The sequence below is a fragment of the Coloeus monedula genome, assembly GCF_965178545.1.
Source record: "Coloeus monedula genome assembly, chromosome: 14".
In the NCBI taxonomy this organism is placed as follows: Eukaryota; Metazoa; Chordata; class Aves; order Passeriformes; family Corvidae; genus Coloeus; species Coloeus monedula.
Window position 1 is genome coordinate 16,211,665 of NC_138794.1, and position 13,957 is coordinate 16,225,621.

Consider the following 13,957-nt stretch of genomic DNA (forward strand, 5'->3'; position numbering starts at 1 on the left):
TTCTTATATGCAGCAAAAAGCCAACATTTACAAAGGACATGCCAAGGCACTGGGTGAATTTGCTGCAGAAACGCTAAACAGCATAAAAATGAAACATAGCCATGGCATTTATACCAAAAGGAACAAGCCAGAACTGTAACAAGTTATTTGCATTACGCAACCTCTAGGTTGACAATTGCTAACTACAAACTGCTTTTATATGATCTGGAGTCATTTTTGAACATTTCCCTTCCTAGGCTGGTGGATACATATAAATCCCCTGCATCTAATTCAGCTCCACTCAAAGCCCTGAAAAGGACTGGACAATGTATTTGTGCAGTGTAGTTTTTGCAGTTAGATCTATGCCCAAACAAACACATCACAGTATTTTCCAGAGGTCCCCACAGATGAACAGATGGCTTAGCAACCTCTCAGGAATTAGTCTGAAGAGTGTGCATGAATGCTGAAATATTTAGATATTACATAAAGCAGAACAGTCAGACACACTGCCCTAGATCTTTTCCCTAAACCAGATATACTGCTGCTGTTTAGGCAGTAAAATAAGTTTTAGCCATTTTATACCCAGTCACTAAAATGGAGATTCGTAAGTCTGATTCCAGGAGTTTCCATTACTGAGATACAGCTGGATAATAATTTATATGGTAACTCTCCCAGACTGGCCTGCCCTGATGGCAAACACCAGGCTTCAGGCACTGTTTATATAAGGTATAGCCAGAGATAAGATTCCATGAGATATCATTTCCATAGCACTGCTATAGTTTCCAATATATTGGAAATACTGTTCTGGTGAGTGTGAAATGCAGGCCCGTGATAGCGTGTACAGACCTTGATTTTTGCACAAAGAAAGCCCAGGGGTTCAGATACCAGGACTCCTTTATCCTGTAGAGAGTAAAGCCCCCCAAATGATTCCTACATGCCTGAGGTTTTTTAAAATTTTCAACCACAAACCAGTTTGCATGTATATTTATAGCTTATCTCTCTCACTGTCTTAAAATGAACAAGTCATATTCCTCTTCACCATTCTGTGATAACTTACATTGTTTATTTCTACTTTTCACATACAATGCAAACTAATTGCTAGAGAAATGGTAATACTTCCTAGGAAAATGGTAGCTGCTGTGGATATAGACAGTTTGTTCATTAAGAGTGTTATATTTTTAGTTCAAAAATTACTTAGATATTTCCCAAAATTGTTTTAAAACTTGCAGGTAGCTCTTTACGTCACTGTTCTTTAAAAGAATTGATTCTTGTCTGAATGAGTCAGAATTTTCATCTGAGGAAAAACCCCACATATACTTGAGAGAGCTCAGATTTTAGCAAATTTTCTGAATTAGCAGATGAAAATATCCTGTTAGAAAACATTCTAAGTGCAAGGAAACAATATCTGGAAGAAGGGTCGTAACACTCTACTTAATTTTCCACAATACTTCTTTTGTGGGGTTCTTTAGGGTGGAAGGTCCAGTATCAAAGCAATAAAGAGATTTCCCCTTTAAAGCCACCTTCCCAAAATAAGTCCTAGATAACAAACTAATAAGCAGAGAGAAGCTCAATCCTATGAATAGGTCCATGAGTAAGTTCCCTATTATTCACTCAGAGAGTTGAAAATCATTTCTCTAATGAAATGTTCCCATGTATCTTAACTACACTGCTTATCTTTGCTGGGAGAAAGTGGAAAGACAACAAGAGCTTGACTTTCCTGACTGGAAAAGTTTTCGTAATGCCTAGGATATTGCAATTTTCATTTGCAATAATTAGCAGCTTGAGAGTTCAAATGTGTACATTTGTACCCATCCTGAGAATCTGATGGTGTATTTGACATGTTTAGATTTGCCCTATAATCAGAGCTGCAAAAAATTCTGAAGTCTAGATAAAACTCTACACATACACAAAGCATCTGCTGCCAAACCTGATGATATATATACACCTCTCTCACCAGAATTTTTTTTTTTTAAATCCAAACCATAAATGATTCAAAATTAGAACTGAACCCACTTTAATAAGGAATGTCTGCAGTTAAATTAAGAAATCTTGTGAAAGGAAGCTGCACGCTTGTTAGGGAGGGGAAATATTTTACATTTTATAGCAAGTCAAACATGTGCTTTGCTGGCACTGATGGAAGACTTAGCATTTCTTTCTGATGAGAAATTGTTTGGCTTTTCAATTTCTCCCTCTCCTGACATGAAGGCAAAAGACTTGCCAGTTCCAGCTATGCTCAGCTGTTGCTCCTCTGGCCTAAGCAAGTGTGGAAAGTGTGGCACTCCCTGTCCCAGGACTAGGACAGGATCACAGCCCCAGGAGTACCACCAAGGCATTACTTCAGAGCTGTAGTTCACACTCCCTGCTCTCCTGATGGTTTCAATATACCAGAGGGAACCCTATCCAAGAGCCTGGCTCAGAGAAGCTCTCACATTGCCCTGCCCCTAAAATACTGCAAATTCATTTCTAGTTTCTAGGACCTTCTTTGACCCCAAATTAATACAAGATACATGAGCATTTAGTTCAAAATGCAGGAGAAAAATGTTCAAACCACCCCTACGCAGCTCTCTGGAGAGCTGAAAGGAAGAAGAAATGTCCAATCCAACTGTCCAGTAGAAATCCATGATTCAGAGCCCAGTCCTAAATCATTGCCAAAGGAGCTGACACTTCATTCTCAAGTGGCAGAAAAGAAGTAGAATTTGAAGTATTGATGAGTTGAGAGAAAAAGTGGACACTTTAGTGATAATCTCGACTCGTGGCTACAAACTTAAAAGCACATTCAAAGCATGCACTTAAATCTAATGGTCAAGATCTCATCAGTGCTGTCTGAGAAATCCAACACCACCTAAAGTAAGTATCCTTGAGTAAGAATATCAAAATGTCGGTCTTGAGACACAGTTCTGTTTCGTTTTTTGCAAGCCAGCCTTCTATTTTACAATAGAATGGAAGCCCCTGTTGCTCACCTTTGGTCTTGATGGCTGTTTCGAGGGCCGCAGCATCCCGGTCAGCATCAAAGTTTGAGTAGGCCTTCACGGTGGCATATGCACTTGGAGGGAGAGAATGCTGGAAGGAAAAGAACAAAAAGAACTTCAGAGTTAAATTGTGTAATTGCTGCAGTTAATCAAACACATGACTCTCGGTTGCCTGGTATTTAGCCCAATGTTTAAATGCAAGAACTACCATCAGGTATCTGTGAAAATGGAATTCTACAAAGAGCCACTGAACTCTGTTCTCCTCATTTATTGTCCAGAAATCCATTCACGGCCATGCTTATTACAACACAGAATATATACAAATAGATATATTTATTGCAGCAAGAACCTAACACCTTCCAAGTTTACTCACTAAACTTCAGTATTCTAAAATCTGGAGTTTTCTGACTAGCTCTGAAGGAAAATGACTGCAGGAAACTAATTCCAAGAAAGTTAAAGTCTACAGTGTTTTCGATGTGAAGCCAGTATTTTACTTTTGATTATAGGCTACAGATAAAAAAAAAAAAAAAAAAAAAAAAGGAGGAAATTGAAGATTAACAATGATAAAGTTAGAAAAAGCTTTGTGCACAAATCTCATGGATTTTAAAGATAACACAAAAAATCCATTTAAGCCTATAGTTCTAGAAAGCAGAAGTTACTCATAATCTTTTGAAACTCTTGGCCTGCAGATCCTTGCTTTAAGCAGCATGAGGCTTGCAAAACCAAATGACATTTCAAATTACCTCTGCTGAGAGTAAGAGGACTTGCACATAAATTCACTTAGTAAACAGATGCACCATTTTCCAATTTACCAGATTTTATCAGCTGTTTATTACGACCCTCTCTTGAGGATTATAGCTGGAAACAGTGAGTGACCAGAACAGAGAATCAACCCAGCTGCTCCAGTTTAAGCTAACAGCTTGTTATCACCTCCCAGGGAAAGGTTAAACTAAACCACAGATTTTTGTACAAGTAGGTGGGCAATATTTACAAATCCCACTCTGCTGAGTTCAATTTAGAAACCTAAACCTCTGGCAGAGAGGTAGAACTACAAGCACCTGAAATTGCCACAGCCATTTCCTAAGTGAATGAACAACTAAGCCTTCTTGGAAAAGATCTCCAGAAACTTTTGTTCCCATCTCTAACTCCAAAAGAAAGCTGGGTTCATGAACAGGACTAAGCTATCCTAATATCCCTGGAAAATACTTTTACATGCAAATTTTTAAGAGGACAACTTTTAACTAAAAAGTTCCATGCTTTCTGACTAATCTTGACTCTATCCCTGTAGAGGTCACGCTGTTCTGTACAGATTCCTCTGGCAGCTACCCCTGTGCCTTCTGGAAACATTCTGTTTTATGCTGTGGAGATGGGAAGTCAGAAAAGCACCAATAAACTGAATAATTTTCTTTTGTCTCTTATCATCAGCTCAGTCCAGCAAAGTGGCCCCAGTTTGGCCCAGAGCCACACCACAAAACACAGCCTGTCCTTTTAGCGGATCGAGTTGGCAATCGAAACATTAAATGGAGACATGCAAAGCAGCCTTACAGAAATCTGTGTGCCTGAAAGATTCCTAAACCAGGCATCCATCATCCTGGGACACTACTCATTAACCAGCACTCTGGATAATCTGAAGCAAGTCACCTGGTGACCTTAGCAGAGTTGGATACCTCTCCTTCTACCCACCTCTAAGTATTTTCTGAGTAATTTGGATGGAGTGTTTTACTGTAAAGATGATACCATACACTAACAAAATACAGAGCATATTTGCAATTTGGTGGCCATTTTTCCTCTGTCCGTCCACCCAAGGCGTGTATCAAGTCAGACTCAGCTTCCCTGACACCTGACAGGTCTTATCAGGGTGCTTGCCTATGAAAAACAGCCATTTAAATTCCAAGCTATTCAATTACTCTGGTACACTAGTAGGTGTACCTAGTAGTAGGACTGTATGTTTTCAGACAAGAGAGCTTTCTAACTGACTTTCCATTTTGTTCAGGATAAAACTCTTTACAGTGTGGCAGTAAAAGTCCAGCTGATGGGCAAGTTCACCACCCATCTGGGCCAAACTAAAGCAGAGAAATTGGTCTTTTCCCCATGCATTTACTGTGTTTCAGAGGTCCTCCAACTGGTTTACTTCCTCTGAGCTTGACAAATTTAATCCTGTTGGTAAACATGAGGGAGAAGCAAATACCACCAACAGCTGAAGCAAATATCACTAACAGCTGAAGAGGCTTAATTTAACTTAAAAACACCAGGACCCTTTCACAGGCTCTACACCTGAGTATTCCAAGAATCTTTCCTGCACTCTTGTGGAGAGGTGCAGAAACTGGGAGCACAGATCAACCTCAGCTCAACTCCATCCTCTCCTGGAAGGAAGGAAGGCTGAGGCAATCATCTCCTTCACCTTCGCTCAAATCAGCTGCTGTACCACTGATGCAGAGCACAGGACAGCACTGGGCTTAGCCACAACCATTTTATACCCTTAATGTTAAAAAATTTTTAAGAGAAAAATGGGTGGTCCAAGTACTGTGTTTAACATCAGCTCATTTGCTGAATCATTGCTTAGAGGAACTGATCTAATGCTGTAGAGCTACACAGGCCAGCTACTCAGTAATTCCGGCTTCCAACTTACAGCACAAACCAGCTGCCTGATCTTTCTTACACTCTGCAGCAGGATTCCTGATGGAAATGCTGCCATGGAACAGTATTCAAATCTGACTTTTGCAACTACTTGCAAGCATCAGGAAAGAAACATTTCTGCCCTTGAGAACAGATTGCTTAAATATTATTCCAAAAGTAATTCTCCATTGAAACACACAACCATGAAAGACGAAGACTTGACTGCTTTTGCACTACAAAGCCAGTTTTCCCACTTACCTACAGCGCACTGGCCAGTTCTTTGCAACAGCTCTTTCACAAGCATTGTCTGCTATAAGTAATTTCGCCACACGTTACAAAAATTGCCCAAACATTTGCTTGTAGCGAGCTCAGATCTGGAGCTACCAGCTCTAAGATTTATATGTGTAGCAATTTCATTAGCAACGTGGTGAAATAATGCAAGGATACGATTCACTTCCTCTTCAGTGACAATCACAAAACCATAAATTCATGGCATGATATGCTGATACCACACTGGTAATATACCATCTAACTGCAACTTAAGAAATCAAACAAAGACTGTGGCTTTCTGGTATTTCAATAAAACTATAAACCAATTGCAGATGTGGTGAAAAATACACAATCAAAACCAAAACAGAAAATGAGAAAATAAGTTTTTTCAAGAACTAGTTTGGTTTTGGTGATAACCATTACAGGAATTAGATCCCAAATATTTTTGTTCTCATAATGTTCTCCATTTTTAACTAAAAAAAAAAAAAAAAAAAAAAAAAAAAAATAAAAAAAATTCAGAGGGCATAATCAAAACTGAACATATTTTCATCTTCTGTTCTCATCCTTAACTCACTTGTTCTTTTGGTAGAAAGGGACATAGATGCAAACCAGCCATTGTTTGCCCTGTGATCTCTTTGATAAAGCCCAGCAGGAGGATACTGCTAGTGCTGCTGGCCAGTTAGAAGAACTCTCATTAAATCATGTAACTGTCCTATGGTTTACAGCTGGTTTGTGGATGAAAACTGATCACTGCTGATTAGTTTTTTAGCCAATAAAAGTTCAAGACCTGTGGAATCTTGTAAACTGTACAGCTCAGTACAATTGTTGGTGCAGAGTCCTGTAAAAGGAACGAGATGAGACATTTAAGTAAAACAAACTTTTCTTGTTTAGATAACAATACTTACATCTCCTTCAAGGGTGAGCTTGCTTAAGATTTCATGAACAGTGGACATCTTGAAAGAATGCTGGAAGGAGAGAAAAAAAAGCCAAAGTTGATTTAAATATATTTACAGTTACATCAGTGTGTTACACCAGTCTTGAAACACTGCAGCACTTCAAGTGACACAGTCAAATGGATCTGCTAATACCAAGCAGGAAAGGTTTGAGAGTTTCCAAGTCACACCACCATTAATAATGCAACAGCAAGAGGTCTTCATTCCATTGTACAATAAAAATTCCTTAAACAAGCATTTCTTATGCATTTTAAATACTTAAACAGGAATTGGAGAATCTCTGCCTCAGAAGCAGAGCCTAAACTGACAACTCAGTACCAGGAAAATTATTCACAAACATATAGCTTGGTCCAGCTCAAAGTCAAAGAACAGCAACAAGCAGTAGCATTTAAACCAGATGCCCAATTCCTCAAGTACTCAAGAAATGCTGTGGAACTATTTCTTTTCATGCAGACATTTTACAAAGCCATAGTAACTCTGTTCAATTTATAACCCTGAAATGCTGGGTCTTGTGGTTTTGTTCTAGCTCCCCAGAACAAACACCACTTAGTAACACAATTATCAGAGATGAGGTAATAAGGACTATCTTAAAATGGTAGCTCCAAAAATAAGAGCCATTGTGGCAAGTTAATCAATATCAATGCTCCATTGTCAGGACCTGGATAACAAGTTGCTTGTATATGTAAAAAAATAGGGAAAACCCCAACCCTCAGATCGATTATACATGTTGCAGAAATGAACATTGATGTGATAAGCTTGTGTTACAATACTTCACCTTTTTTAAACGCTTGTTTCTGGTCAGGGAGTTTGCCAGAGCTGTATGACTGTTATAGTGAGAGTCTCTCAATCAAGGAAAGCTTTTCCAAAGGTTGTAAGCCAGGGACAATATTTAAAAGGCTTGATGCATTCCCAAAACCCTGCTCTCAAATTTCTCTGTGGAAAGGACAGACGCTGCCACTCACATCCTGTCACCCAGGATGGCATCTGCAGCAAACATCATTTGCTGTTAAAATGAAAGCTTTTTTCCCCAGGACCTCTACAATTCAGCTGCAGAGAGCATTACCAAACCAGGAAAAGAGCTGGCTTCAGGACAGGGGAAAGGGCAGCAGCACCTCAAAACCAGCGACATTCCACTAATTGATAAGTGAGACTGAGACCAAAATTGCCCTGTTTTCTGCTGGGTGCCACACCCTTCATTTCCACACTGTCACCAGTTCCCCAGTCCAGTTCCTTGGCTCCACGCCCTCCTAGACAACTCCCAGCTATTGTGTGGCCAGTCGTGGCTATGTCCTTTCAACTGGTTTTCAGATGGTTTTTAATCCTCCACCAGCCACTCTGCTGACAGGATGGGGGCTTCCTCAGTACCAGCCACCCCGGCCAATTTCCCAGACAAACCAAACTCCTCTCCACTCAACGAAACCAGAACCAGAAAGAAGTTTGAAATAGTTTATTAATGATGGTGATCTGGTTAAAACTCTAGAAAAGGTGTTCATTTTTAAATTTTAGCTCCTGAAAGAGAAAAACAAAGAAATCTTTACTTTTGGAAAAAATAGCTAGTGCTATAACAATAAAACACAGCAGCACAGAGTAACTGCTGTTATCTCACCTTTCCTCAGAGTACAGGAAGAGAACCTTCCATCTTCTGAAACAATCTAGGTGTAAGTAACAAAAGCAACTTTACTTCAAGCAAAAATTAAGATTCCAGGGGAGAAAAGTAAGACAGAAAACAAAAATGACAGTCATGCACTGATATATTTGAGAATATTTTTTTTTTTCAGAGGAAAAATCCAACCCAGGCCTTTAAAGACAGGTTGCAGAAGTTGTAATAAGCTGCTACCTGCTGTTGGCACTATTAATCATGCTGGTTAGAGGAAATTGATATATTCCTGAGTTATAAAGTTCTTAATGTTTACACTTAATAAAATGAAGAGCCTATCTGTGAGACCTTTGTACTCTAACAGTATTTCAACCACTACCAAAGATGAGCAACTGAATTCCTTTAGCCTTGCCTGTCACAAAGAAAATAACCAGCGAGAGCTGAAGCAAGCAGCTTCAAAGTAAAGAAAGCAGCATAATCTTTCACATTAAAAAAAAAAAAACACTGAACAGCTTTTTGCAAGACTACTGTTTCTAAATCAATTAAAATCCACACTGAATCAGGTTTGTTGGAACAAAACACTTGATCAGAGTCCAGGAACAGAACTAACACACCCTCACATAGAGCTGCAACTCCAGGTTCATATCACCAGCACACAACAATGCTATAGCAACTGACTGCCCATCAAAGCAAGCTGGCAAAAGAAAAAAATGGGAGTTCTTGCAAGAATCTTTGCAGAGAAAGATTTTTTTAATCCAGAGAACAAACACAGCTCTTGTCACACCCTGGTCTGTAAAGCACTCTTATTTGAGAACAGACTCTCACTGTTCTCCGATGGACTGATTTTATCTGATGCAGTTTTGACAAGTTCTGGATGGGTTTAAACATGTAAATAGAAAATACTTGCACTAGCCTGTTCTTCCTTACACTGGGAAGGAATCAAGTTTTACCTTCCAGCTGTAAACTAATACTTCAGTACCTTAAGGCAAGTCTCTACAACCAATTTCCAAATGCACATTACACAATCCTGAATCACATTATTCTGCTAAAAGAGATGGTGTGTTTTGACCTCAACCTTCCCAGAAAGCACTGGTTTGCAGGTCTGTTATTATACTGGCCCAGTCTCGATTCACCAACTTATCCCCATAACTGTTTGGTAACAGAAGAATGTGTGCTTAAAAGCAGCCCCGTATCATGATTCCCAGGGCCAGCTCACACACATTATGGAAAAAACCCCTGTGTTCCATGGAAAAGTTTCAGGTATGCACAAACAACTACATTGCTCAATAAGCAGAGTTAGCATTTTAAGAAGCACTTATTATACTAAGCAGAGATCTGAACAAAGGGTGTTCCCAGACATCTGAGCCAAGGAAACGGCATCCCCAGAATGAGAGAATGGAAACTCTTCCACTTGAAGCACATTTGTGTCCAAAAACTAGGGCAAGCCTGTTAACAGAGGAGATGAGGGAGAGGGAGGAAGACCTGCAGCATCTGCTGTAAATGAAACAAGGCCTCAAAATCGTTCCTTTATATACAATGCTAAGCAGGAGTACAAATAGGCCAGCTTGTATCTCCTCAAACCACCCAACAAGGTTTAGCACATAAATTAAAGCCACTATTTGGAGCGAAAAGAAAACCAATCATCTTTAAAGAAAAGAATTTCAAAACCCATTAAACCACACTACCACAAACATACTTGAACCATTCTCTTCCACAGACTGCTAATAACCGAGGAAGTTCCATTCCAGGAAGATACTCTGCACATACAAAACTACGGACTTTTGTTTCTTCAAATTCAAATTATTCTCACTTTTGAGACTTTACAGGAAAACCTGTTGGGTTTGGGGGTTTTTTTGTTCATCAAGGCAATCTACACCAAATGTTAGCCAATGGAAACTGTACTCACTAGGGCTGCTTATCACAACCAGCTCTACCAACAGAAGGCACACACAGGGATGAATCACTCAAGAGCACAGAGGTTCCAAAAGTCTTTCATTCTTGACCTTGATACATGAGGGTCTGCACCTCTGTGCAGATATAGCATTTGAATATTAACATAAGAATTAATGTTAACAGAAGTTACCATGTATAAGCGCATAACTTACTTCTGCATGACTATCCTGAAATCATTTCACTTCTCTTTCAGTTAAAATACCTGGCAACATTCCTCTATCCTACCTCCCTCCCCTCCTCACTCGAGGAGGAAGTGGTGTCCGAGCTGACTCACAACCCAAAAGGCAGCAGCAGGATCTCCGCAGGATGAGGGGCAGAGCCACGCCCAAGCCCGGCTGAGCGAGCAAGGGGGCGCACACGGCTCCGTGGCGGATCGCGGGGGAGCGCAAAGGCAACCCCCGGGGGGGCTGCCCACCCGGCACTGCCCTGCAGGGCTTTCCTGCTGTCCGTGCCAGCTGCTGCATCTGTAGCGGCTCCGGCAGCCGCGGCCGCTCCCTGGGCGAGAAGGGAAGGGAAACGAAGGAGCCGCTGCCTCCGGCGGGCTCTGGGCTCCACCGTGTCTGCAGGAGCAATTCCAGCTTCGCTCCATCTCAGTGAACACCGCCTTCAGCGAGCCTGCTGGCGGCACAGCTTCTCTGCAAGCCTCCGCGCCGAGAAGCGAACTTAGAATACCGTGGTCAACCCAGCTGAGCCTTTGTATACCCTAACGACGAGAAGAAGCGACTATCTGGGGAAGTTTGACGAAGTTTGGGACCGGTTCCTCTTTCCTGAGCGCCGCCACCACACCCACTGTTGCTGCGGGGCGCACAAAGCTTCCTCGCCCACAGCCCCACCGTCCCAGCGTGGAACCGAGCACAGAAAAGTAACGGGCGGGCAGGGCCGGAAAAAGAGAAGCCGGGCGCGGGTGCGGGAGGGCGGCGGCCACCGCAGCCACCGCCCCGCTCTTCATCCTGCCCGCGCAGCGCCCGCTCCGCTCCCGCCGCAGCAGCGGCTCCCGCAGCGCGACCCCCGCCCGCAGCGCGACCCCCGCCCGCAGCCCGGCCCGGCGGCGCTGCCGCCTACCCCCTCCTGCTGCGCTGCCGCCCAGGGCTCACCTGGCTGAGGCGGGCACGGCGGCTCTGGCGGCGGCTCGGGCGGCTCTTGCAGCGGCTGGGGCCCGCGGCAGCCCGGGCGGGGTTTTGTAGGGCCGGGCGGGCCCTTCCCGCCCTGGCGCCCCCCCGGCACGGCGCTGACTCACCCGGCCGCGCCCGACTCCGGCGGAGGACGGGGACGGGGTGGGGAAGGGTAGGGCAGGAGCAGCCTCTCCCTCTGCAACCGTGCCCCCGTCGGACGGCTAGGGGTCTTCCGAGGTTGCGGAGACGCCAGGAGCAGCGCCCTGGGCTGTAGGGGTCGGGGCTCAGCCCTCATCCCCAGCCCCGCTTCTCCACCTGCCCGGTGGCCGCCCAACTTTCGGATGCGACCCCGCGGTGCCCCCGGGAAAGGCGGCCCCGTACGACTCCCCCCAGCCCTCGCCCCAGCGTTCCTGGGGCAGCAAGTGGTTGTTGCAGCCCATGCTTTAGGCTCCCCAGAGCAGCGCGGCTGCGGCAGTGCTGGGGCTCTCGGGGCAGAGCACAACACCCGAGTCCCAGGTGCCCAGTACCCGGCTCCGGCCTCGGACCCGAACGGCCCCGCCCCAGCAAGCCGGGCACTCCCTGCCCCGGAGTGAGAACTGGGCTCATACACAGCAAACCAAGATCCCTGCAGTGTGCAGGTGGGGCCCAGCCTGCTTCCCGCAAGTAGTGCTCAGAGTTCAGGGGATATCTGAGCTGGAAGAAGCCTAAACAACGTCTGCTACAAGCAATAAATGCTAGTAGAATGAGACACAAGCTCTGCTCTGAGGCTCCCTGAATCATGCTGATAACCCGAACAGGCCTACCACACCCAACACAGGGACAGGAAATCAAAGCTTCTTCCAGTGCGAGTAATGAAAACTCAATTATAGAATTCCAGGTGTTACACTTGTAAGAAAAGCAAAATATAGTTAAAAAGTATTTGCAGATCTTCCGTTGGATCATTTGCGATTACTGTTTCACCTCAACAGCATGGACCATTTACTGGTCATCGACCTTAAATACTGCAGAAAGCAGCAAGCACTCCCCACCCCAAATACAAGCAGTTTTTCCTGTAACTTCAGCGTGGTTTTCTTAATCCCCTGCAGGTGAATAGATTTACACAGTTCTTTCAGGAATATGCTGTCACACAGTGATTTGATTCTGCAAAGAGATATTTGTCTCTGCTAGAAGTATTTTTTTGTAGGCATAGACAAAGATGGCAGACATGGGGTAAAAAAGTTTTAGGCTTAGCCAGGTCCACAAAAACAGTGGTGGCAAAAACTGGGAAACACAAAAGAGACAAGAAGATGGGCTGAGAGACACTGTAATTGCTGGGATGAAACAAGATCAGCAGTACAAAAAGGGAGAAATATTAGGAAATACTACACTCAAGGAGGCAACAGAGTGGACACGAACTGGTCACTGCAGAAGGTGAAAATGTTAATACACCTTTTCTGGTTAAACAAAAGTGACATGAAAGGGAGAACCATAGGAAAATCATGGAGCAGCGTTTTGTCAGAAAATGTCAGTGCCAATATTGCATTAGTTTGACACATTAGCTTTCTTTTTGGCAAGGCCACTGTGGTTATTTCTCTGTGTATTAAGGAACCTGTCTCTCAAAATTAATTCCTGACTATCCCACTTCAACCAGTGTCTGTCACAAACAGTTAAACAGATAATTTCCCCTTACTTTTCACATTTCTTAGGAAAAAAAGAAGATCACTGGCAACTTGGAAATGTTATTCACAGATCAAAAATACTTAGAGTCCTAGAAGTAACAACCATTCTGTACTGAGTATTCATTAGGGGCTTGAAATAGGGATATGCAGCCAGAGAGCCAATTTGCCTCCTAATGGCTGCACAATCCCTCAGGGACAGTTTTTTTAACCCCCATCTCTTGTCAAACATTCTTAATACAAAAGCAGAAAAGCATAACCACAACATCCTCAGCTAAAGAAAGTGTTTTCAACATATATGTTGGATTTTTGTATACAATCTGCTGAGTCACATATTAATTAATTGAGGAGGAACATAATCATTCTCTTACCTGAAGGTCCATTTATCTTTCAGTCTTCTACTGCAGCCTGTTTCAATGACACTACTACTTCCATTTCCTTAGAAATTTGTTATCTTTTAAACAATTCAATACTTCTTAAAATAGAAAGTAGCTCATATACAACCATTATTTTTGGCTAACTACGTCTTTATATGAACAGTTTGCAAAAAGTTTGATATCGAGCGAGCTATTATTATAACCAACAGCTTCAGAAATATTGTCTCTAACATCCAACTCAATCATCAGTTAGTCAAACCCAGAATCACACACTGACCTCAGTTCAAAATAGACAGGAGTCTCTCTGAACTTACACAAACTTCAGGGACTGCTGAAGTGATTTCAAAAGAAAAAAGATTGACAATAGGAAAAAAGCCAGTATATTCAGAGTCATGAAGATACAAACATATTCAAACATGTTACAAATTCCCTCCATTGCTCTCTGTATATGTAGGTCAACTGACATCAAAGGCACT

At 42.7% G+C, this 13,957-nt stretch overlaps 1 protein-coding gene across 2 annotated transcripts in view; it reads right to left on the reverse strand.

The window, feature by feature from the left end:
* Positions 1–13,957, reverse strand: part of LOC309578286 (annexin A2) — a 60,062-nt gene that overhangs the window by 12,987 nt on the left and 33,118 nt on the right. The window contains exons 1-3 of one of the 2 annotated variants that reach the window (XM_082290774.1): positions 11,432–11,518; positions 6,740–6,799; positions 2,940–3,039 (exon numbers count right to left, since the gene is read on the reverse strand). In XM_082290774.1, coding sequence (XP_082146900.1) covers positions 2,940–3,039; positions 6,740–6,787 — 148 coding nt within the window. In that variant the 5' untranslated portion in view covers positions 6,788–6,799; positions 11,432–11,518. Of the gene's footprint in view, positions 1–2,939; positions 3,040–6,739; positions 6,800–11,431; positions 11,519–13,957 lie in introns of those variants that run through there. The other variant, XM_082290775.1, reaches the window with a different exon arrangement.